General features: G+C 41.4%; 1 protein-coding gene across 1 annotated transcript; it reads right to left on the bottom strand.

The window, feature by feature from the left end:
- Nucleotides 1-669: 669 nt before the first annotated feature.
- Nucleotides 670-17,275, bottom strand: LOC143281557 (N-alpha-acetyltransferase 40-like). Its single transcript, XM_076586784.1, has 9 exons — nucleotides 17,166-17,275; nucleotides 14,508-14,552; nucleotides 13,900-13,950; nucleotides 8,849-8,901; nucleotides 7,671-7,766; nucleotides 6,472-6,630; nucleotides 4,532-4,615; nucleotides 2,430-2,507; nucleotides 670-1,179 (listed from the first exon to the last, which is right to left on the bottom strand). The coding sequence occupies exons 1-9, from the start codon at nucleotides 17,169-17,171 to the stop codon at nucleotides 1,005-1,007; spliced, it is 747 nt and encodes a 248-aa protein (XP_076442899.1). The 5' UTR covers nucleotides 17,172-17,275; the 3' UTR covers nucleotides 670-1,004.
- Between the last annotated feature and the right edge of the window lie 9,111 nt (nucleotides 17,276-26,386).

Genomic DNA, 26,386 nt, shown 5'->3' with positions numbered 1-26,386 from the left:
TATGTTAACAAAGCGTTTCTGTAAAGCACCTACAGCAGATTTCTGGATAGTGTGCTATATAAGTATCCATTATTATTATTAAAGTTGAATGGGTTTTTTTGTGTGGGTACACAGCAACATGAGCCTGTAAAAATCCTTTAAACTTTAATGTAGAATGCTGGAAAACTAACTTGGTGCAACAAAAGAAAATTACTTTTTTTTAATCATTTTTTAAAATTACTATTAAAATTGTTCGGCCATTTTTGGGAATTTCACAGGTGATCAGTGTGAACAGTAAGTGGAATAAATTAAAAAAACAAACAACCCCTCTCCCACTTCACCCCCAACCAGAGATCAGAACAGTTGTATACAGTCAGGTCACTTGCACAAATGGAGACACACAGAGGACCTGGAGCCATGATAAATTGAGAAATTAAAGAAACCAAGCTGGGCATGTTCTTATGTGCTGTTGCTATTCTAGATGTGCAGAATGCACACACACACACCCACACACGCGTGCGCACGCACATACATTCAAGCAGATAGACACGACCCTAAAATCTATCTGGATACCAAAACAGTGAAATAATGGATGTGGACAGCACTATCTAGCCTCGGTGGAACATTAAAATTCAAGTGTAAAAGTTTCAGTTTAAACACACATGAGTTTCTGATGGTGAACAAAAAATACTTGTTTAATTGACACAGTTTTTTTATTATTGTTCTAATTGCTTTGCTGTAATTGTATTGATATTTTAAAGAAACTGATATCATTTGCATGCTTATAAAAAGTATCCATTCATACCAAACCTCAATTTAGGCTAATAAAATTAAGAGGTATCATCCTTAATCCCTCATTGTTAGCATGGAACATGGGCACAAATCACATTTCCAGATTTCAATCACTTGCACCCCTGTCTATGTTCACTGTAGACATGTAACATTTTATCTCTATACATTTATCTTCCAGCTGTTTTAAGTCCTCTAAACATTCACCGAGTGGCCCCCACAATGCTAGACACCCATCATTCAGAGACAGCTTTTGTGCTTGTGGTGTTGCTGTCTTTCAGAGGCGATGTCTTTGATTTTGTTGAAGTGGAGGTGGATGCCGATTTCTGGGGAATACTTTTGCTGAGGATGAGGTACGTGTAGTCTTCTTCATACATAGATGCCTCTGGAGAGATTTCATCCACTTCATATCTGTGGACAATTCATACACACTTTTTTCAAATAGGCAACATATGGAAGTAGAGATTTTGTCCAATTTACATACTTTGTTCAAACAGGCAACAAATACTGAGATTCTGACCATTTTGAATCTGTTGACAATGTATGCACTTTGTTGTAACTGACAACAAACAGAAGTACAGATTTTGTCCATTTTACATCTGTAAACACTTTGTTGAAATGGAAGCAGAGATTTTGTAAACTTACTGAACAATTCACATTCTCTTGTGTTCAAACAGGTAAAGCATGGACTTAGAGATTTGTCCACACTGTATCTGGGGACTATTCACAAACTTTGTTCAGACAGGCAACAAATGGATGCGGTCTTAATGTTCAATCAAAATTATGGTCACATGACTTTTGCTTGTGCCTGTGAATACTGTAACAAAGCCATCTGTGACTCCTCAGTTCTCTGAACTGGTAACAGCTTACTATTTGTGTAAATTTCAGAAAAGTACAATTCTTTATTAAATAAGTTAAGAAAGTGATCCGCCAATCCGTGTTGAATCAAAAGTAAGGAAACAATGCAATGGTTGAGAGTCCCCAATTTGAACTGGATCTGTTTTGACACATGGCGCTGTGGTTTAGTACACACCAGCAGACAAGAGCAAGAAATGGCACCAAGTAGCACACCTCAGCTTGTTTCTGTGCACCTATCCTCCAGAGACCAAGCTCTAAGTACTTACACAGTCTTTTGCACAACAGGCTGCCTACCAAAGCTGAGCTGACTGATAGCTGCCTCTGAGCACACATCATTCATTTCCTGAGTCATTTACTGATTCAGTCAGGTTTATATGCATACTGAAAAATGATTTCACAAAGCAATTTTGCCATGGACGCCTCTCTTGTTGCTATAGGTTATTTTAAGCTTGTTAATATTTCCTCTCCATTCCTTGACTGGGATGAGTTGTCAATCTTGGGCTGTAACTATGTTCACTCATCTACAAATGGGTGCTTGTATGTATGACCGTTTTAATACTGTAGCCATACTCGTTTTCAGAGATATCAAAAATGATCATTCTCTTACTCTCATGGAAAAGCAGCAGAGCAGTTAATCTTGTCAATATACAAACATGCATACTGAATTTGTCAGTGAAAATTAGAGAAACTATTCTTTTTGTGTGTTTTAAGTTGATAAGCACAGGATGCAACATGAACACACATGCAGAAGCACACGCTGGGAAAACACCAAAAAGAAAGTGACCAGCCAAACCAAAACTCACTTTAACTTTGTTCTGAAGAAATTATGTGCTTCCAGATTGTGTTTGAATGTGGTCAGCATCACCTTCAACATCTCATATCTGCACACAGAATATTAGACTGAATTACAATATCTGAAAAAAAGAGAGGTGGGAATAAAAAGAGCAAAGTGCGAAAAAAAGAAAATCTCAGGTAAACAACTTATCAGTTCTTCAACTGTATATTCGTTTCAGTTTGTGTAGGTTGACACCCCTCTGACAGCACAGGGGCTGGTAACACGCATACAAGAAAGAAAGAAACAAAAACAAAAAGGGCCCAATCAAATGGCAAGACTTGGGCCGCACAGTTGAGTGCCATCCACTTCTGGATGTGTCTTTCATCAGATAGCTGCTGGAACTTCCTACCAACACTGCAGATGTCTTTTGTTTCTTTGGCTTGGCCGATGCTGGAATATATCATGAAAGGAAGCATTTCTTTCCTTCTTTGTTGCATAAAGCCCAAGTGACCACACAGGGCCATAACAAGGCTGAAAAACTGAATATTGATCCCAAAGAATCTGGGGGGAAAAATCAAAACAAATGGAAAAGAACTCATGCACCAGAACAATCAGAAGTACAGTCCTATTCATGCCTACATGAAGGCACCAGAACAGTCAGAAGTACAGTCCTATTCATGCCCACATGAAGGCACCAGAACAGTCAGAAGTACAGTCCTATTCATGCCCACATGAAGGCACCAGAACAGTCAGAAGTACAGTCCTATTCATGCCTACATGAAGGCACCAGAACAGTCAGAAGTACAGTCCTATTCATGCCCACATGAAGGCACCAGAACAGTCAGAAGTACTGTCCTATTCATGCCCACATGAAGGCACCAGAACAGTCAGAAGTACAGTCCTATTCATGCCCACATGAAGGCACCAGAACAGTCAGAAGTACAGTCCTATTCATGCCCACATGAAGGCACCAGAACAGTCAGAAGTACAGTCCTATTCATGCCCACATGAAGGCACCAGAACAGTCAGAAGTACAGTCCTATTCATGCCCACATGAAGGCACCAGAACAGTCAGAAGTACAGTCCTATTCATGCCCACATGAAGGCACCAGAACAGTCAGAAGTACAGTCCTATTCATGCCCACATGAAGGCACCAGAACAGTCAGAAGTACAGTCCTATTCATGCCCACATGAAGGCACCAGAACAGTCAGAAGTACAGTCCTATTCATGCCCACATGAAGGCACCAGAACAGTCAGAAGTACAGTCCTACTCATGCCCACATGAAAGCAAGTGTATAGGACAACCTCTTCACAAAGTCCCAAACCAAAAATGGACCACAAGAACACTGTCATCATGGTCATCCATCATCTTCTGAGTTTGTGGGCTGCAACTCCCACGTTCACTCATGTGTACACGAGTGGGCTTTTATGCGTATGACTGTTTTTACCCTGCCATGTAGGCAGCCGTACTCTGCTTTTGGGTGTGTGCATGCTGAGTATGTTTTTGTTTCCATAACCTACTGAACCCTGACAAGAATTACAGGATCTTTAACGTGAATATTTGATCTTCTGCTTGTGCATACACATGAAGGAAGTTCAGGCAACAGCAGGTCTGCACATATGTTGACCTGGGAGATCACAAAAACCTACACCCTTTACCCACCAGGCGTGGTCAATGAGATTCGAACCCGGGACCCTCACATTGAAAATCGAACGCTTTAACCACTCAGCTACTGCGCCCGTCATTCATCATCAATCAAATACACAAGACAGATGTCACAGATACTGTGGCCTTTCACGCTCTTCTGTTGTGGTGACCCGTTTTGATCTGATAGATTGATATGGTTACCTGTACAGCACCTATCTTCATCAGGGACCAAGCGCTAACTACTTTATGAACTGTCTTTTTGCACAAAGAACTTATCATTCATTTTCCAAGTCATTCAGTGATTAATCAGGCTCAGTCATTCACATGCATATTAAAAAGGATTTTACGAAGAAATTTTGCTACGGACGCCTCTCTTGTTCTGTATGTTTTTTTTTAAGTGCATTAAGATTTCCCCTCCATTCCATGACTGGGGCGAGTTCCCTACTGGCATGTTCACGAGAGACGGTCAAAGTGCCTGACCTGTGTGCCATCAGCTCCATGATCTGCATCATGAACTTGCCCAGACCTTTCCGCCTCACGGACTTCTCCAGCTGAAGCTCGTAACTGAAACAAAAGAGGGTATTGAATTGCTTTTTGTGAAATTCCAGCTGTTCTCCCCAAGTAGATCATGACACCACAGTGTATCACCACCCATTTCTTTCTTCTTTTTTTCTGTCTGTGACTGTGAGCAAACTTGTTTCACAACCACAGTGGATTTTTCTACAGAACTTGACCAGGGACATTCCTTTTGTTGTAAGTGCATGCTGCACACAACCCCTTGACTGCCGCTGTCAAGTATACTTGTCAGCAATGGGGTGACACCTCACATTGACAGAGTTTACAGGTCAGGATGTCAGGCACCATTCTTTATCTGAACTCTTTCTCTAGGGACTGCATTACACTTGTTCAGCAAAATCAAAGACTTCACTGAAATGCACACAAAAAGTATGAAATACTGTTAAAGCTGCTGCCTCACAGACCTCATTTCAAGACGTTCAGCAGTTAAGGAGTTAACCCAAAGCACTTGTTTAATTTTCATGAAAGAACCATAATGTTCTGGTCACAAAAATCAAGTACCATAAGGGTGATGAGAAGCTAACAGATATAAAAAGGAGATATGGCAGAAATACAACCAAAAAAAGGAAGTGTACATGTGTAGGCAGGGCTAGAAATTCACAGATAACATTTTATTGTCCTGGAGACAAGTATACAGAAAAAAGAATCTACTTGTCCTAACAGAAGGAAATGTTTTCCCTAAAACTATGTTTAATCTAACATATGTACCGTGACCCACTGGAGCAGACTCTGGCAGGGGTCTGATTCCCTGTCCTGTGCAAACTACTACCCTGCTGAAGAGGAGAAAACAAAAGTAGATACCACGAGTTACCTCACCCCCTATACATTACCTCCTCTGCCTAGAAAGCGCCCTCTTCTGATGGCAGTCATCTTCAATCCCTGACCTGTGCATCCAAGCAGCAAAATCGTTTTTTGCAATTTCTTACTGTATATAGTTTCTTTGACCCTCTTGCCTTGTATACTGTCATGCACTCTAACAGTACTCAGGACTACCTTGCTTGTTAGGGCAATCAGGTAAGATGAAGCTGAGATTGCTCATGACAAGACACACAGAGTAATGAGCCAGCAGATAAAGTTTTATTAATGAAAAAGTAGTATATATTGCAGGAAAGGAGGTTTTTTGTTTCAGGCAATAAAAATGAATGACCAGTCCCACAGAGAATTTCAAATCAGATCTATCATTAATGCAGTGACACTTATTCCTAGTACATTCCTTGTCTCTGTGAAAAGAGTGGGGGGAGGGGAGGGGGAAGAAAGTGCAATCACTCTGCACTGACTGCATATTCATTCTTCCACTGATGGTAAAGACGTGGTTGCCAAAAGGACCATTGGAGAGAGCATTCCCATCTGTCCGCCAGGTTTACATGGTTCTCACAGATGTGACCAAACACAATTCCACACCTTTTCACACCAGACAGAAAAGTTTCCATGCCAATCACAAAGCCAAACTGAATATTAAAAAAATTGCTGCACAGCTGAAGAGACTGGAGGATATCCTGGTATCAATGTCTAATTTTCTTCACTTTTTGCTTGTTTATCTTTCTATTTTTTTTTCTTTCTTTATTTCATTAAGCTTTTTGTAGAATGGAACTGGTAAAGTGTATTAAAATTCCAGGACATTTTCAGATCCTGAAGGGCAAAACATCCTTTTCGAAGACTCTTCCAGGCCTGGAAATGGTTCATTCATTTCCAAAAGACTTTGCAGACTTCCATGACTATGAATCCTAGGTTCAATTGTTCCAGAAAATCACACAATTGGGTATTTCAAACCCTGGTGGGGAGGGAACCAACCACAGTATGTGCACATGTAGATGAGGTTTTCCACACACAGATCTAGGACTCACCAGTACAGGACCTCGTCGCCCTCCTCCAGGTCAAAGCGGAAGTGGCTGAAGGCGACAGGTACCCCCTCCAGATTCCTGGCCAGGAGGTACCATGCCCTGCTGTCTGTCAGCTCCTCTCGCTTCTCACGGTCACTCCACCCCCAGTCACTCTGCTCATATCTGGTTGTCAGCAAACCAACAACTATTATAGTACATTTATATAACGCTTTCAAAACACTCCAAGCGCTTTGTAATAACAAATCAGACGCAAACACAAAAGAACACACACAAGCAAAAATAAAGAATGAACGCGCAAGCATGCACACACTAACATGCATGGGTGAAATAGATGTGAATCCTTTGAGTGCAGATACCCATCAACATTATGTCAAGAAAGTGTTAAGTACATGGAAAGTCTTTGTCATAGAAATAATCATAATAATACAAAATATATTATTTTTTTAATAAATACTATGATTCTTTACAACTTTAAACCAATATGTTACCTATGAACATATGCAGACAATAATTCAATAAATAAATATCTAAATATCTCTGCTAGAGTTGTGATTGTTATCATAAACTTATAACCTGTTATATTTTCATCCGCAGATATAAACTGACAAACAAAAAAAAAGGGGGAAAAAGCCCAGATTCAGAATCTCATTCAATTCCCTCCACAAAAACATTCACATTCTGTCTGCATCTCATACTACTTGTGCAATATTATATATATATATATATATATATAAAATTTATAACCCCTAAATCCTCAAAATTCCCTGGCAAGAGGAAAGCACTTTTTTTCTTCATTGAATTCTCTGGCACTGAACAGGTTAACTCACTCAGTACGGCCAGTCCTCTCTTCTCCTCTACACAGACCCCTCGGATGTCCAGCGGGTGTCTGAGCGACCCAACCTTTAGCTTCCGTCGTCAGAATTTTGGTATTCTTTGTCAACATTCACCTCTTCAGTATAAGAGCGTTCCGCTTGCAATATTTTGATGATGGTAATTGGGGTGAAACGCTGTTAACGTCGTCTCTAACGTCCATCGCCGTTCGTATGGAGAGAGTTAAACATCATTCCAAATAATGTTGAGAGAAAGAAATGGAACAAAAACGGTAAATTCATGTAAAGGCCATAGCCCCATATATTAGGGGAGAAAGAGACAGAGAAAGAGAGTGAAAGAGCAAGTGAGAGGCAGCGTGAGAGAGAACTCACAAAGTTTTCATGTTGGAGGATGTCAGCTGGAAAATCCAGTTAACTGTGTCCTCATCCAAATCATCCACACGTTTGGTCTCCAGTGTCACATTGATACTGCACACACATACTTCAGTAAACCACTTACACTTCCACTTATCCAACCAAAATGTAATACACATGCATGTGTTAATTCTGAATATGCATAAAGTTTTTTTTTTTTTTTTGAAAAAAATGTATTCAATTTTCTCAAAATAAATATTATTTCTATTGTTGTGACATTTACACGTACAAAAGAAAAAGAAAGTGAGTCTTTTTATTACAAGAGTGAAAAATGTTTTTAACCTATTTCCTTAAAAAAAAAAATCAAAAAAATCTTTATACTTTTTTGGGTTGCATTTACACATGCATTTACATTATTTACAAAGAAAGCACAGCTTTATATTTACTTTAGTGATTTACCCAGTCTTTTTACTACAAGAGTGAAACAAGGTTCACTTGACTATCTAAAGCAAACATTGTTTCAATATTTTAAAAGCTAAAAGAAAATAAGTGTAGAAAAAATACAGAACAGACACACACACACTTAATACACATCTGTACGTATGCTTTAGTATCCATTCTTGTTTAACAACTGTATAACCCATTTCCTTGTCCAAGTGTAAACAAAAAAGGGTGACTGCCGAAACACCACTCCTGGCTGTAACTCCAGCATCTCACTCTCGACAATGTCTTCTGTGAATCACTCAGAACTATTACATTACCCACAATAGTTTCAAGGACATGACCATGTCAAAGTGTGCAGACTAATCCATACACACTACACATCTACTCAAACAAACAGCAAAAAATAATAAGAAAAAAAAAGAGCAGACGTCTGGCCTACGCATAAACCAGTCAGGCCCTGAGAAAGACTTACATCTGTAAAAAAAATAAATAATAACATACATACCCAGCTTTCCCACCCCTCACTGCCAGAATGAGTATGATGAGTGGATATAACTATCTGTTTCAATCATGAGTTACACAACCACATGTTTATTTCTTTTGCGACATAACAATGACGACTTGATATAAAATGCTTAACAAAACCAAATTTACAAAGTAAATCATGTAGAAAATCTACAAATCTTCCCACTCCCCTTCCTTTCATGATAAAAGCTATGGACAGACAGGTCTGTCAAACAGAAACCACTCACCCATTTCTGTCGTACTTCCGGAAAACTGGAAATGGAGCAATGGGGTCTTCAACCTGTTGGAATAAGACAGAGTCAAATATTCACTATTGTCTTCTATGTAAAAGAGTAAAAACACTTATTTATACATATACAAAGGCAGTGTTTCACGGCATTTGTAACACCAGAGTTTCTCAAAGTAGTTTGTTTTGACTTGCATTTTCCACATGTATCAGAATAACACTGAAATCAGCTTCAAGCCAACATTTAACAACACCTGTTTCTGTGTCAGGATAGACTCAGATTTGTACACACAGACAAAAAATTAAATGTTAAGAGAAAAAGCAGAACAAAAACTCTGACCTTCTACAAAAATAGCAATTCATTTTGGCTTTAGTCACTTGCCACGCAGATTATGGCAGTCATTTCTCCAACATTTCACATGCTGACAGGACCTCATTCTGAACAGCCAAAAGTCTTGAGGGTCCCAGGGAGTCTTTTCATAATTCTTCTGGTTGTCAACATTTGATGACAATCACTGTGAATAGTATAAGGGTGTATCCCATCAAGGTCGAGTGGGATGTATGCAGTACTGAGTTCAAATGTGAACAGTTAAAAGTTATTAGATTAAAGCTCCCATAGCCTTTCACAGCCATTGTCACAATGAATTCATATCCAATGTGTGTAGGGCTCAGCTTACGAAGGCAGGGCCCTGTCCTTTCCATCCACCATTTTAACCGTCCCCTGCCAAATTCACACCGGGGTGGAGTGTAGAATGAACGAACAAATGTTTTATTCAGGTAAGGCCAGAGACACTTACTGATGGGGGATTCATTTATAAATGATAATGAGAAAATGACATGACACAATGCATTGAGAATTTAAATCAACCAAAAATAGTTAACACAAATATTCAACAGCATTCACAAGGTAACTGTACATAATCTCTTCAATGCTTCGTGTATATGTATATATATATGCTGGCTAAGTTATATAGAGTACATTTGTGTCTTGAAGACATGAGCAAATTAAACCTAAAATTAGACAGGTCTCTGTATTTAGGTTGAATCAGTCTTTATCTAAGGTCACTCAGAGCAGGGAAACATAACAAGAAATGCAGTTCATCTTCCTTACCCAGACTGCATAAATGGAAAGTATACATAGGTTCATTTCAAACACTTTATCTGAAACTATGAGAAGCAATATTAGAACTACCAAATCTAAATTTTGTCAATGCACATTTTATATAACTGTTCAATTCTAACTCAATGTATGGTTAAATTACATGCGATGTTTTAAAAAGTCTTAACTGTGCAAATCTATCACCAGTTTGTATATGATCATGCCAGTCTTGCCACCTGCAATCAATAATACGTTGCCTGAAACACTTTAAGAAACCTGCCATATCTTCCACCCCCTGATAATCCCATACAAATGCAAAAAATAATAATTTAAAGACTGACGAACATTCACTGCCCATGTCTCCTTACCATTATTATCTAAACAATATAACATCTTATAAACTTTAAATGGAAATCTGTTTTCATTCATTCTAGTCAGTTTTAACCAATATTTAATATATGAATTTAGATAAATTGGATATCTCCCTTGCTCACCATATATACAAGATCATTTGGAGTTCGGTTGTCTACATTAAAGAAACGTTTCATTGCAAACAAGTGCACTTTTTTCTGTTACTATTCTATTTTCCAGTCCCCAAATTTCTGCTCCATAAAGGAATATTGGCTGAACATGTGAATCAAATAATCTAACAAATACACTAAACAAAGTGCAGTCTACTTTATACAAAACATGAAGTATCCCAACAAGTGCCTTTTTTACTTTATTAGCAATGTCTTGACATGCAAAATTGAAACTCAGTTTTGTTGAAAAATAAATCCCAAGATACTGATATGCATTTACGACAGTGATTCTTTCGCTTACATATGACCATCTTTCGCTTCTTGCCAAATACCCTCCCTTGTGAAATACAACAATATTTGTTTTATCAATATTTACTTTTAACTGTAAATTAGCAGCAATGTATAAACTGTTCAGTTGTCGCTGTAAATCAACTGTTGCTGTAGACAGCAAAATCATATCATCAGCAAAAAGCAGAACAAACAATTCAACTGAATCAAAAGTAACGCCATATTGACCATTTTGCATAATTTCTAAAGCTATTTCGTTATCAGTATCAGTATCTCAAGAAGGCATCACTGCATTCGGTCAAATCCATATACGCTACACCACATCTGCCAAGCAGATGCCTGACCAGCAGCGAAACCCAACGCGCTTAGTCGGGCCTTGGGGGAAAAAAAACAACAACCCAAAAACTAAAATAAAAATAAATAAAAAACAAAACTAAATAAATATTAAAAAAAAAAAAAAAAAAAATTTCGCTGCAAGGAAAATAAAATTTAAGTGACATCTATTTGCCAGGGTTTTTTTTCCACAAAAAACGGGTATAAATTTTCCAAAAATTATGTGCTCTTTGTTATTGGAGAAAGACCCATAAAAGTATATATTTTCTGAAAGGTAAATGAATAAAGAATACAAAACACATGCTGTTTTCCCATTTTATATATTTTTAGTGACATGCTGTTGTTTTGAAATCAGTGTTTTGTTTTTTGTCACATTTTCAACTTGTTCATTACAAACATTAGTCAGGTAATTTGCAAAAAAATATAATATTTTCTGGACAAATGGATATCTGCAAAAACAAAATCATACTAGAACAACCACAATATATGTATATATATATATTTTTTTTTTAAGAGATAGATACACAATACATTGTGACTTCTCCAAGTGATAAGATGAATGAGGCCACACACCCTCAGTCTCCACCCCTCTCACACGGTCACTTGATCCAGTTCTCATCAGACCGCGTTGGCTGAGTGCCAAGAATATCGCTCACACTGTCCTGCTACTAATTCGGTCATGTTCTGTCGTCTGCTAACATCTGTACAGCCGGCATCACTCACTGACAGATGCATCTTGGCCACTCTCTTGATTGTTCCTTTATTTTTCTATCAGATCGTCCTATAAATGTTCATCACTGTCTTCTCCTTCGAATTTACGCTTCCATTCTTTCTGAGAATCAGCTAAAGAAAGAAATCTTGGTTGATTTAGTTCGTCATGATCGCATGTCTTGAGCACGGCGTCAGTCCGACATTTTGTTGAGCGAGCGAGGAGAGAAGTCAGGCAAACACTGGGACAGTGACCCAACCAAAACGTTCAAATAAAGGACTACTTCATGACGTAGATGGGGTTTCTAGCTATGAATAGAATCTAGAGAGATTCCCCAGGCTAAAGCTACCACTATTTTTGTCAACGAAGTGAATGCAAACCAGGGAAAAGTCAAAATATTTCGATGACGAGTTATCTTGTCATTGTGGCAGTGAAGTGTACATACTTGCCATGACGAGTTATCTCGTCATATAGGCAGCCTAGGGGTTAACTAAATTGATTACAGAACTGGCAAGTTACACAAAGGAAATTTTCTTCGTAAAATTATGTTTAAATAACAAACTTACCGTGACCCACTAGTGCAGACTCCGGCAGGGGTCTGACATTCCTGTTCTGTGCAAACTACTACCTGCCTATGCGGAGAAAACAAAAGTAGCTACTGCCGATAACCCCCCTAAGTAGGTTACCTCCCCTGTGTATCCCTGACTAGCGCCCTCTTTTTCCGGCAGCCATCTTGACTCCTGTTCCTGTGCTCTTCATACGGCTAAGTTTTTTCCTATTTCAATGAAGGTAGCAGTGTTTCTCCAGCAAGCAGCCTCCATGTCTTGTAGCCATGCTGAGTGGGCAAAGGCAAGGGAAGAGGACCATGTTCTGACTTCGTGAGCTCTGGCTGAGGGGGCATGCACTAAGGGGTCTGAGTTTGAGTGAGTGAACTGGCGACACCACTCGCCAGGGGCGATGGGGCTCAGAGATAGGGTGTACTGTGTCACCTAAGGATATCGGTGAGGGTAAAGAAGACTGAAGCCCACAGCTGTATTGTGGGAGAGGTCTGTGGACCACAGCTGTGACAAATTTTAACTACCTTTCAAATTCATGCCCCACTGACCTCATTCAACCAAGATTCTGCACTTAAAGGATTGACATTAATTAATCTTTGTGTATGTATTTCTGCTGTTGTTTTCAGTCATCAGGCATTAATGTTACTTTCATTTCTGTTATGAACACACTTATAGTATATCTTGTTCAGTTGTCACAAACACACAAAAAATATGCCACAGTAGGTGGTGTCCTAAGTACGTTAAAACAGAACAGACACCACTGAACACCACTGAAGTGACTCAGCAGCAGTGCAGGGTCTCCTCTGGTGTGTGGCCTTCTGGCGACCTAACATCGATGGTTCCCTGTGGACTGCCGACGCTGGAACTGCGACGGATGAACCCGGGTGTAGCAGTGTATGGGGGAATCTAAATGAGCGGTGTGGGAGTAATGCCACTGAAACGGTGCAGATGAATGGGGCAGCAAAAAAGCCACAGGTGGTCAAAATAACTGCCAATCTTTTTTTCCCCCCCCCAATCTGAATCCTTTTTTTTTTTTTTTTTTTAAATATTACAAGTAGAATTGTTGCCCCATGATAATTTTACACATTAGTTATCTACAAAAATACTGTGAGAAGCCCGCCTTCAACTTATTTTTTTCTTGTTTTTTGTATGTTTTGATTTTTGATAAACTCAAAGAAAGTGCTTTATGTGTGATTTGGCATATTAGGCATAAAAAGGATAGTTCGTTAACAAAAAGTGAAAACAAGACAGGGCTACAAACATCCCCTTGCTTCACCCCACAAATATAATTCACAAAATCTGAAAATTTTGCAGCTGTTGAGTGTAGAAAATCAGAGTAAAGTGCTATTCCCAGGGACACAATAAAAGGCTTTGGCCTTGAACCCTGATCACTGGTAAACACTAGCTCAGAAGTCCAGTGCCTGGTCGACTATGCACAGTGCCTCTGCCAAAAAATTATTCTTGGACTGGCCAAGCTTTGCAACCTTCCCACAGACTGAGAACACAAGACATGCACACTGTACTGAATTAAAAACAAATGCTTACAGCATTCGCAGCATCAACCTTCTTCAGGGCAACAGCCATCTTTGCAGTTTCCTGAAACATTAGTATACGACAAAGAATATATCACCAAATTAATATAAAACATTCAGTATAAAACATTATTTTCACAACTAATTCAAAACAACTTTTTACTATTTTTAAACAAATTCTGGCAGAATAAAAAAGCAACATTTTCTTTCTAAATGGCACTTTGACTCAGATGAATCTCGAGATTAATTTCATGAAACTTACTGCAATGAACATTTGACAAAGTACAAATTTATAAGACTCAAACATCTGAACTTAGTTTGGAAAACTGTAATTTGTAAACATGAAGTGCACAGAATTTCAATAATTATGCACTGCAGAAACACAGCAAGGAAACAGTAAAAACCATTTGTACACACTTGTTTTATGAACAATACATGTTGTTGCAGATGTATACTTCAAACTACAATCTTGCATAAACAAACTCCCGAACATTTCACCAGAATGAAAGGTGAACTTAATAAAAAATAAAATTCATTCAAACAAAATGTTCTAATTCTTATGAACATAGTACCTACAAGCAGAATTAAACAGAACAAAAAAATTTTGAACAGAAAAATTACCTCTTTCCTTTTCATTTTCTTTTCTTTGGACTTTGCAGACTTCCGCTGAAAAAGACAAACACAATGATAAGAAGACAGGAGATTTTTACTTTGAAACCGGTTCATGTTGTAAATTTGTGTTTAAGTTTTTTGTGTATCTGAGAGTTGTTCAAGGCAAATCATTTATATATATATATATATACACATACATACATATATATATATATATATAAAATTTTAAAAAAAGTAAAAAAAGAAGAAGCCAAGTATATGAACAAACCATGACATGGTCACAACATGTATCTGCTGTATATTGCTCTGTAGCATCCTTATCACTTAACATCCTCATTGTGTGTTGTAAATTGTGTTCTAACAACAAGCATGTTCTTGTCCACGAAAGTTCTTCTTTTGGTGATGTCCAGCTGCCAACCATGGCAATTACTGACATTTGGAGAAGCTGCGTACCACCTTGGTATCAGACGAAGAGAGAGAGATTGTTGGAAGAGTGGAGGGGAGGGAGGTGGGGGGTGGAGGTTGTGCTAATTTGCAGTATAAAGCTGTATTCAGAGCTGCACCACAGCTGTTAGGCCTTGTCCCACCAACAAGCTGGAGCAAGTGGTGCCCCAGGGCACCCTAGTGGTACGCCAGGCCTGCAAAGCGCCGTGTCAAGTTTTGGGGGAGGGGGGATTAGGGGGGGCAGGGATGAATAGTCTACTGGTTGGACACCCTCTGGAGGAAGATGCCCAGGGTTGAGGACTGAACTGTTTCAGGTGGGAGGATGTTCCAGTCGTGGACTGTTCTTGGGAAGGTGTTTCTATAGTCTGTACAGCAGGGGATGCGTTGGAACAGCTGGCTGTGTTGGCTTCTTCTGCTGCTTGGGGGCAAAGGTTTGAGGGCTGTGCATTTCACACGTTTCACCTTGCTTTATTTTATATAGAATGGAAAGCCTGGCGATGCATCGGCGTCCCTCAAGTGAAGGCCACTGGACCTGGTGGAGCATGTTAGTCACACTAAAGGTATTCCTGTGTCAGTTTAAGACAAACCTGGCCGCTCTTCGCTGGACTTTTTCAATCCTGGAGACTTGCGTGTCAGTGTAGGGGTCCCAAACAGTGCTGGCATACTCTACAATTGGCCGAACTAGGGCCTTGTACACCAGCTCCTTGGTCGTCTTGGAGCACACCTTCAGGTTTCATCTCAGGAAGCCCAGGGCTCTACTGGCTTTCGCACAGGTATTGTCAATATGCTCGTCCCAGGAAAGGTCGGTCTGCAGTGTGACCCCGCGGTACTTAGCAGAGGGAACTCGATGGAGGGTGTGGCCATGGAGAGAGTAGGTGGTACTGGCATTCATGGGCTTCCTGCTATGGGTTAAGGGCAGCTGGCTGCACTTACTGAGGTGGAATGCCATGTCCCACTCTCTCTCCCAGGTTTCCAGGCAGTGGAGGTCCTTTTGTAGTTTGGCTGGGTCATCACTGCAGGCGATGAAGTGGTAGACAGCAGTGTCATCAGCGAATAACCTAGAGGGTGGGAAGGTTGTTTATGTAGGCCAGGAAGAGGCAGGGGCCGAGCACAGAACCTTGGGGGACACCAGATTTTACAGCAACTCGGCTGGACTGGGCTCCGTTGACAACCACTGCTTGGTGACGATCGCGGATATCGGTGAGAAAGTTCTCAATCCAGCGACTGGTGCTTCTTCAAATGACGTAGTGGTCCAGCTTGTGTGTGAGCTGGCTGTGGTTGACCCTGTCAAACACCTTTGCAAAGTCCAAAATGACAATGTCAGTCGCTGTACCCTTTTCCATTGCTGCAGACTTCTTCGATGAACTTTGAGTAGCTGTGTCTCGCAGAAGTGGTGTACACAAAAGCCACTTTGTTGACTGGACAGAATGCTGTTTGATTCTAGGTGTCTCATGATGGTGCTGACAAGGATGTGCTCTAGGACCTTTGCTGGAATACTGGTGAGGGAGATCGGCCTGTAATTTGAAGGCTTCTCTGTATATGTTTTATTGGTCTGTGTGTAGAACTCGATGATCCTTGGGTTGAAATGCCTGGTATCATCGTATTATTTTTGTTTTAAATGCATTGCTTTACAGCCCACAAGCTGAATACAGTATAATCTTTCATCCTCTGTTGTTAAAACTGACATCACGCTTACAGACCACAAAAAGATTTAAAACACTTAAACCCCGACCTATTTCTTTATCACAGCTCTTTTAAATGCTAAATAAACATTCATTCGAAATAATCATTTTGTTACATACTGTACGAGGTACATCCCTGAAAAGTAAAATAACTTTATTCAAGTGCTTCGTTGTTATATGTAAACTGTGCAGAAAAAAAATTGTGACAGGAAGTTGTGTGTGCACGAGCGCGCGAATGTTTTGTGAATGAAAGTGCAGTAGCCTCAAGAAATCTTACTTAAGGTAATGTCCTACTTAAGCCAAGCAAATATCATTTAAATTTCTGTTTTTTAATACAACTAACTTGATGTATATTAGAGCTTAGTTGACGGATAAGCTTGTTTTCCAACTTGAAACTTCACAATGCAGACTGCCATTAGCAGCTTTAACTAGGAACTTAGCGTGACAAATCTATGTGACAAGTCTCCAAATCTTTGTTTAAAATTCTTAATATAAAACGTAAGTTACAACGAAATATAGATAACTGAGTTGTTAGTCTTACTCCCATGACTGCTGTCTTTTTCACTGAAGCTTTCGGCCTGCCTGTGAAATTTGCTGTCGATTTACAGAACGCTCTCAGATTCCCGCGATATGCCGTGAAGAGAACGTCACTCTCGCAGCCACAGCATTGAAGAGGAATAACTCTGTATGTGTAGTCCATAGTCATAATAGTTGTGTGTGTGTGTGTGTGTGTGTGTGTGTGTGTGTGTGTGTATTGTGAGGAATGTGGGGGGGTTCCTAGTGTCTGGAAATCAGTCACACACAGAGCTAGATGTTTAATAATCCCGCATGGCCTAACAGGAAACTCCCTCACTCAGTCCAGCACCACAAGAAAGAAAGGCAATGCAGAATGTAATAATTTCTGACGGCAAAAGCGGCGATACAAGTTCAAATTGTATGGGAAATACATGATCGGCCCACATCGCATGCCAGTGGGTATCTCCCCTAAATATATTGTGTGAACATGCTTTTAGTTCGCAACGTTACCTTTTTCCCATTTGAGTGCGGGTTCAGTCTGCGTTTGCCAGTCAGTGGGTCAGCCTGGACCGGCGGCACGGCACGCCCCAGTGCCACGTTCCTCACTGGTATACATTAATTGTTTCTTGCCTTCACGTGTACGACCATCTTTTTAGGGGATGCGTGTGCCGAGAATGTTCGTTCGAGCGTGACACGAGTTGCATTATCCGGCTTTACCTCGCGTACGTCGACTTTCGTCATCCGAGTTGCGGTTTGAACTTCTCAGCGGCAGGCGAACAGTGACAATCAAAACCGGCGACGGCGAACCCTTCAGTCAATGAAGTCGTCAGTGTTTAGGGGATCAGCCCCGGTGTAACACTGAGGCCAGATCTTATCCCTGGCTGGTTCCGTTACTCCGCCGGTAAGAAGTAGGCCATTTCTTATGTCCCCCTGGCTGGAATATACCCCCTGCGTTCCCGAGTCACCGGCTTCACTCACCCAACCAGTCTGTATTACATTTACACATAAAACACATGATGATAATGATGATGGTGATCATTATGATTATAATAACAATACTAATACTAACAACAACAACATCATAATCATCAACAACAACAATAATAACATATAAAAATAATAATAACAAAGGGAATGTATATAACTCCTTCCAACGCTCAAGCCACTTTGCAATTAATGCAAAAAAGTGATGTGATGATGTTCGTCAAAAACGTGATGTGATGATGTTCGTCTTTCGGATTCGAAAATGACCATGGCTTCAAGAGTCAGTGGATGCTTGTCGGGCATTTCGCACAGCACGCTTCCGTTGCACCTTGGTGATGCGCCTGGCTTCAGCTGCACGGGCTTTTGTGGTCAGATTATGCTGTGCCAACCTCGACGGTCCAGAGCAAGTGTCTCCCAAGTGTTGATGTCGACGCCCAGGACTTTGAGGGACGCTTTGAGGCAGTCTTGGTAGCGTTTCTTCTGTCCTCCAACTGAGCGCTTGCCCTGACACAGCAGCTGATTAGACAGTCGGCTGTCTGACAATCTCACCACATGTCCATCCCACTTGGCTTGGACATTCTGCAGAGGCCAGCTCGTTCCAGGACTTCCGTGTCGGGGACTTTGTCCTGCCACCTGATGTGGAGGACTCTGCAGAGACACTGGCTAAGGTTGAGCTGTTTGGCGCGTCTGCATTAGACAGTCCAGGTCTCGCTGGCGTAAAGGAGGGTGGTAAGGACCACTGCACAGTATACCTTCAGCCTAGTGGTCGAGCTGAGTTGTCTCCGCTCCAGACGTTCTCACGGAGTCTCCCAAAGGCGGCGCTGACTTAAGCAATCCTGTTTTTGACGCTAGCGTCTATGTTCACACACACAGACAAACACACACACACCACCACCTCCACCCACCACAGACATACTCGTAATGTCCTTCACGTGCCATGCCACGCCCGCTCACATCATGCTCACTTTCAGACAACATCAAAGAGGTTAACAGTGACCTAGTTGGCATGCAGTGCAGGGTAGCATGTCCATGTTTCCCCAGGTCCAAGTTCTCCCAGGTCTATATTCCCCTAGGTCTAAGAAGTAGACCATTTCTTATGTTCCCCCCTGGCTGGAATATACCCCCTGTGACAGACTGGTTGGGTGAGTGAAGCCGGTGACTCGGGAACACAGGGGGTATATTCCAGCCAGGGGGGACATAAGAAATGGCCTACTTCTTACCCGGGGTCTAAGTTCCCCCAGGGCTATGTTCCCCCACAGCTGACCAAGGTTGACCACAGTTCAAGAGTGCTCAGACTGCATTATGTTGTCGCATTTGTACATTATGTCTTTGACGATAAACCGAGGTCCCATGTGCAGCGGCATGCACTTAGCGCACGTAAAAGAACCCACGGCAACAAGAGGGTTGTTCCTGGCAAAATTCCGTAAAAAAAACAAACTCCACTGCGATAGGAAAAACAAATAAAACTGCACGCAGGAAAAAAATACAAAAAAATGGGTGGCACTGTAGTGTAGCGACGCGCTCTCCCTGGGGAGAGCAGCCCGAATTTCACACCAGAGAAATCTGTTGTGATAAAAAGAAATACAAATACAAATATGAGTGATGCGAAGTTCGCTGATAAAAAGACCGGACATCAACAGCCTTAAACAACAACAACAACAACAAAACCCAAGTCACAATTTGACATATATATGCATTATGCCAACTGCAGAACAACACAATGTTTGATCATCATGACGGACATGATGCTCCCACCGGCGTTTCAGTAAGAATGCTGATTTGTCAGTAATAATGATTTAAAAAACCCTAAACAAACAAAGCAACTTGACAAAAAACACAGCCTGGCGAACATCCGCTACAGGTGGAGTCACCATACGCCGTATAATATGCTCCCCTGACTGGTAGACGGCACTCCACAATCGTGCCACGCACTGACGGGCCCTGAACCTTCCACATCTCCCTCCCCACTACCATCTAAGCACCACGGCAACACCACTACCACGTCCACCATCACCCCTACAACCACCCCGGCCGTCTTCCCAAGTTCTACTGGCCTTCATAACCGCCCACGGACTGAAAGCTGCCGACGACTTGGCCAACTAAGAAAACCGTCCGGCGTCATCACCATCAGAAGTAGCAGCAGCACTAGCAGCAACAGCACCAGTACCTCTTACAGTAGCGGCCGGTGCTGACGACCCAGCAGCCTCCATCAGTCTAGAAGATCCAGCTGCTTTCGAGTCATCAGTTCTTAATGACGCAGACTGAACAGTCGATGATGATGATGACTCTACAAACAGTCCAGATGCTGTGTTTGATAGAAAATGTCAGGGTGCGATTGTGAATAATTTTGGCAAAATGTTGATTCAGTTATGTTCTATACTTCATTTAACACCACTGAGTGGTTTTATTGATGGAGATGTTGATGGCAAATTTACCTTTTTCTCAGAGAGAGGAAACAGTTTAATTGATTACTTTTTGACCTCTATAAATTTTGTAACACACATTAAACGTCTATCAGTTGTCAGCCGTGTTGAATCACACAGCATATGCCTGTGGAAGTCACCGTGCGTGCTGCCATTTAAAATAATGTCAACACGAGAAAAACGGGTAGCACACAGATATTGAAATGGAATCCACAGAAAGCCCACTTATTTTTAGACTTTCTGACGTCAGAACAAGGTCAGTCAGCAATGGACGAAGGAGCAGACAGCATTGAAGAGAACATTGACAGTGCACTTGATAAACTCGTTTCTGTGTTGCTCAAGGCCAGTCAGTGCATGCGGCGCACTGTTTTTCACGGCGGTCGCACGTGGCACACAAATAAATGGTTTGATGACGAGTGTAGGATCTTAAAATGTCAACTTAGTAATTCTTTAAATTGTTATAGAGTATTTTCCCGGAAGAGTGGACCCGGTCAGTTATTGTTCCTCTGTTTGAAAAGGGAGATAAAAATAATCCAGAAAACTATCGTGGCATTTCTCTTTTAAGTACCATAAGTAAAATATTTACATATATTCTGAATAAACGACTGTACAACTGGGCAGAGAATGAACATAAAATAAGTGAGGAGCAAGCTGGCTTTCGTAAAAATTATGTCACTTCTGATCATTTTTTTACACTTGTGTCTATGATTAAAAAATGTTTGTATGGGGATAAGAAAAGTAAATTCTATGTTGCATTTATTGACTACATGAAGGCTTTCGATTCAATAGACAGAAGTAGTCTTTGGTTAGTCTTACAGAAAGTAAAAACGTCTACGTAAATGCTTCGAATGCTCCAGGGGATGTATAAATCAGTTCAGTGTTGTGTTCGCTGGGGATCTGAAATGTCGGACTTCTTTGCTGTCCTCTCAAGGCCTGACTAAGCGCGTTGGGTTACGCTGCTGGTCAGGCATCTGCTTGGCAGATGTGGTGTAGCATATATGGATTTGTCCGAACGCAGTGACGGCTCCTTGAGCTACTGAAACTGAAACTGCCTGTCCTGTCGGAGTGAAGCAAGGTTGTTTGTTGTCTCCCCTGATTTTTTCTTTATTAATTACAGAAGTTGCTGAAGAAAACAAAAAAGGAACAAAAAAAGGAAAGCATGGTTTTCAGTTTTTACCTGGTCTACAAGAAATATCTTTGCTTTTATTTGCAGATGACATTTGTTTGATCTCATCCACACCCGTGGGTTTGCACAATCAGATAAACAATCTTGCAGAAACTTCGAAGTCTCTTAGTTTGAATGTAAACTTGAACAAAGGAAAACATACGGTGTCTAGAAGAGGAGGGCATTAAACAAAAGCGAAAAAAAAGCACAAACCAAAGAAACAAAAAAAGGAAAAAAAAGAAAAAAAAAGTGTTAGGATGGCAAAGAGATAAATTGTCAATAGTTATAAGTATTTGGGCTTTAATCTAACTACAAAAATTTGTAGTTTGATATTGCATTGGAAGAAATTACAGGCAGAGCGAAAGGCAAAATGGTAGAAATCATTAAAACAATGTGGAGCGTTGGAAATATGGAATACTCAGTTTTCTTTAGATAATTTGATGCACAGGTAAAGCCTATGTTGTTGTATACAGCTGAAATTTGGGGGTTGACTCGTTTTCAGTCTGTAGAAACCCCTCATATATTTGCTTGTAAGCGTTTTCTTCGAATAGGTCCCAAAACTCCAAACCTGATGGTGAACTAGGTAGGTACCCCCTACATGTTCATAGTATGATTAAGGTAAAACTGGTACTGGTTCAAACTACAAAGATTAGATCTTACCAGACTGCCAAAACAAGCTTAAGAAATGAACAAAAACATAACTATCAGAAACGCAGAAAGCCAGCTTGACAAACGCAAATGGACCAACACGGTTAAGCATTGCCTAGATATATATGGATTTTCAGATATTTGGTTGAATAGAGGAGTTGGAAACGAAAACGCATTCATTCAAGTTTTTAAACAACGCATAACAGACTGTCACATACAAGGCTGGTCAAGTAAACTATTAGAAAGTGATAGAAGTCATTGTTGCAACCAGAAAAGTACATTTCAGACGTAACTATCGTTAAATTTCGTACTGTCTTTGCTAGATTTAGGCAAGGCATAAGTGATATAAATTTGCACAAAAGATACACAGTAAGATCAAACTCCTGCCCTTTCTGCAACGCTGAAGAAGAAGAAGAACGCCATTTTCTGTTAGTATGTCCAATGTATCAGTTAATCAGGGAAAAATACCTCGTGAAAATTTTCAGAAACATAAATGAATACACAGACTTAGCGTTACTTTTACAAAATGAAACCAGACTCGCTCTGTGGCAATGTTTATTTATTACGCCTTAAAAAAGAGAGAAGAAGAAATGACATGATTATATAACTTTTCAAAAACCTTAAAAGTTACTCCAGGAAATGTCAAGAGCCAAAAATCTTTGTCTACCTTTTCAGTTATGAAATGTTGTGTCCATGACATTTTCGGTATTTTGTGTGTCGCAATTGTATGTATGTACCTCCTTTGCAAACAGGTCGGTGGCCTTGCAGTAAAATAGTTCTGAGTTCTGAGTTCACCTTGCTTTTCACAGCATCCGAGTTTTCCCCCTCTTCCACCTTGATTTTCACAGCATCCGAGTTTCCCCCCTCTTCCACCTTGATTTTCACAGCATCCGAGTTTCCCCCCTCTTCCACCTTGATTTTCACAGCATCCGAGTTTTCCCCCTCTTCCACCGTGATTTTCACAGCATCCGAGACTCAGAGTTTCCCCCTCAATCTCAGTCTTCCACCCTGCGTTTCACAGCATTCGAGTTTCCTCTTTTTTCCACCTTGCTTTCCACAGAATCTGAGTTTCCTCCTTTTTCCACCTTGCTTTCCACAGCATCAGTTTTCCCCCTCTTCCACTTGCTTTCCACAGCATCAGTTTCCCCTTCTTCCACTTGCTTTCTTCCACTTGCTTTCCACAGCATCAGTTTTCCCCTTCTTCCACTTGCTTTCCACAGCATCAGTTTTCCCCTTCTTCCACTTGCTTTCCACAGCATCAGTTTTCCCCCTCTTCCACCTTGCTTTCCACAGCATCAGTTTTCCCTTCTTCCACTTGCTTTCCACAGCATCAGTTTTCCCTTCTTCCACTTGCTTTCCACAGCATCAGTTTTCCCCTTCTTCCACTTGCTTTCCACAGCATCAGTTTTCCCCTTCTTCCACTTGCTTTCCACAGCATCAGTTTTCCCTTCTTCCACTTGCTTTCCACAGCATCAGTTTTCCCTTCTTCCACTTGCTTTCCACAGCATCAGTTTTCCCTTCTTCCACTTGCTTTCCACAGCATCAGTTTTCCCCCTTTTCCACCTTGCTTTCCACAGCATCAGTTTCCCCTTCTTCCACCTTGCTTTCCACAGCATCAGTTTTCTCCTTCTTCCACTTGCTTTCCACAGCATCAGTTTTCCCCTTCTTCCACTTGCTTTCCACAGCATCAGTTTTCTCCCTCTTCCACCTTGCTTTCCACAGCATCAGTTTTCCCCTTCTTCCACTTGCTTTCCACAGCATCAGTTTTCCCCTTCTTCCACTTGCTTTCCACAGCATCCGAGTTTTCTCCCTCTTCCACATTGCTTTCCACAGCATCAGTTTCCCCTTCTTCCACTTGCTTTACACAGCATCAGTTTTCTCCCTCTTCCACATTGCTTTCCACAGCATCAGTTTTCCCCTTCTTCCACCTTGCTTTCCACAGCATCCGAGTTTTCTCCCTCTTCCACCTTGCTTTCCACAGCATCCGAGTTTTCTCCCTCTTCCACATTGCTTTCCACAGCATCCGAGTTTTCTCCTTCTTCCACATCTTCTGACAGATGATCCGAAGGTCTGAAAATAAAATAAACTGGTCAAATAACATGACCACTCTCTGTTTTTTGTTTTGTTTTTGTTTTCCCTATCGGACAGAACGTAAGATACAATGGCATATATACCTATTTATTCATGCATTTATATTTCATTGATTGGTTGGTCATTTTGCGAGCTTTTCTAAATTAGATCCCATAACAACAACAACAACAATAATAATACTAATCATGACAATAATCATAATGTCACGAACTCTGTAACCAAGGCAGACCAGAACCCACCATTCGACCCACTTCTAACAGCCGACAACACAATCACATTATGCAGATATTCCTTTCACACAAGTTTTATTTCTCCTTCACTCTTTATTCAAACACTCGACTAGACAAAATGATAAACAAATTAACAGTACTTTAGATGGGATTCACTCCACACTCCAGCTTAACGCACGCACGCACACACACACACACACACACACACACACACACACGCATATACACACACACACACACCCGCGCATAAAACACCCGCGCACAGACTAGTAAGGAAATGCATGTATACCTCTGATTTCCTACTCCTAAAAAACAAACAAACCACACCTCCTGTCAAAAATAACCAAGTCCAGCCTGAAAAACAAGAGCAACAAAAGGAAACGTGTCCACACAGTTGTTCAAGTGAGTCTTTAAGTTACCTAGTTCGGGGAGTTTCCCCCAAAGAAAGAAAACCACAAAAGAAATACCCCAGAACACAGAACTGTGACCAGGGCACACAGGACTTGAAGCACGCAACGGAGAAAGACGAGGACTCTGGGCTTACACGACTTGGATACAGGATACAGGGGTGAAGGATGCAGGATACAGTGCACAGGATACATGGCACAGGATACAAGGCATAGTGCACAGGATACATGGCACAGGATACAGGGCGCAGCTAGGATACACAGCACGGGATACAGGGCACAGGATACGTGGCACAGGATACAAGGCATAGTGCACAGGATACATGGCGCAGGATACAAGGCATAGTGCACAGGATACATGGCACAGGATACAGGGCGCAGCTAGGATACACAGCACGGGATACAGGGCACAGGATACATGGCACAGGATACAAGGCATAGTGCACAGGATACATGGCACAGGATACAGGGCGCAGCTAGGATACACAGCACGGGATACAGTGCACAGGATACATGGCACAGGATACAAGGCATAGTGCACAGGATACATGGCACAGGATACAGGGCGCAGCTAGGATACACAGCACGGGATACAGGGCACAGGATACAGGGCGCAGCTAGGATACATGGCACGGGATACAGGGCACAGCTAGGATACATAGCACGGGATACAGGGCACAGGATACAGGGCACAGCTAGGATACATAGCACGGGATACAGGGCACAGGATACAGGGCGCAGCTAGGATATGTGGCACGGGATACAGGGCACATCTAGGATACATGGCACGGGATACATGGCACATAACACAGGGCACAGCTAGGATACATGGCACGGGATACAGGGCACAGCTAGGATACATGGCACGGGATACATGGCACAGAACACAGGGCACAGCTAGGATACATGGCACGGGATACAGGGCACAGCTAGGATACATGGCACAGTGCACAGGATGCATGACACAGTGCACAGGATACATGGCACGGGATACAGGGCGCAGCTAGGATACATGGCACGGGATACATGGCATAGTGTACAGGATGCATGGCACAGCTAAGATACAGTGCACAGGATACATGGCACAGAATACAGTGCACAGGATACATGGCACGGGATACAGGGCACAGGATACATGGTACGGGATACAGGGCACAGGATACATGGTACGGGATACAGGGCACAGGATACAGTGCACAGGATACATGGTACGGGATACAGGGCACAGGATACATGCAACTGTACACATGATACATGCAACAGTACACATGCTACAGGGCACAGGATACAGTGCACAT

Source organism: Babylonia areolata, chromosome 4 (genome assembly GCF_041734735.1).
Source record: "Babylonia areolata isolate BAREFJ2019XMU chromosome 4, ASM4173473v1, whole genome shotgun sequence".
Taxonomy (NCBI): domain Eukaryota; kingdom Metazoa; phylum Mollusca; class Gastropoda; order Neogastropoda; family Buccinidae; genus Babylonia; species Babylonia areolata.
This window is presented reverse-complemented; position numbering and strand designations above follow the sequence as displayed.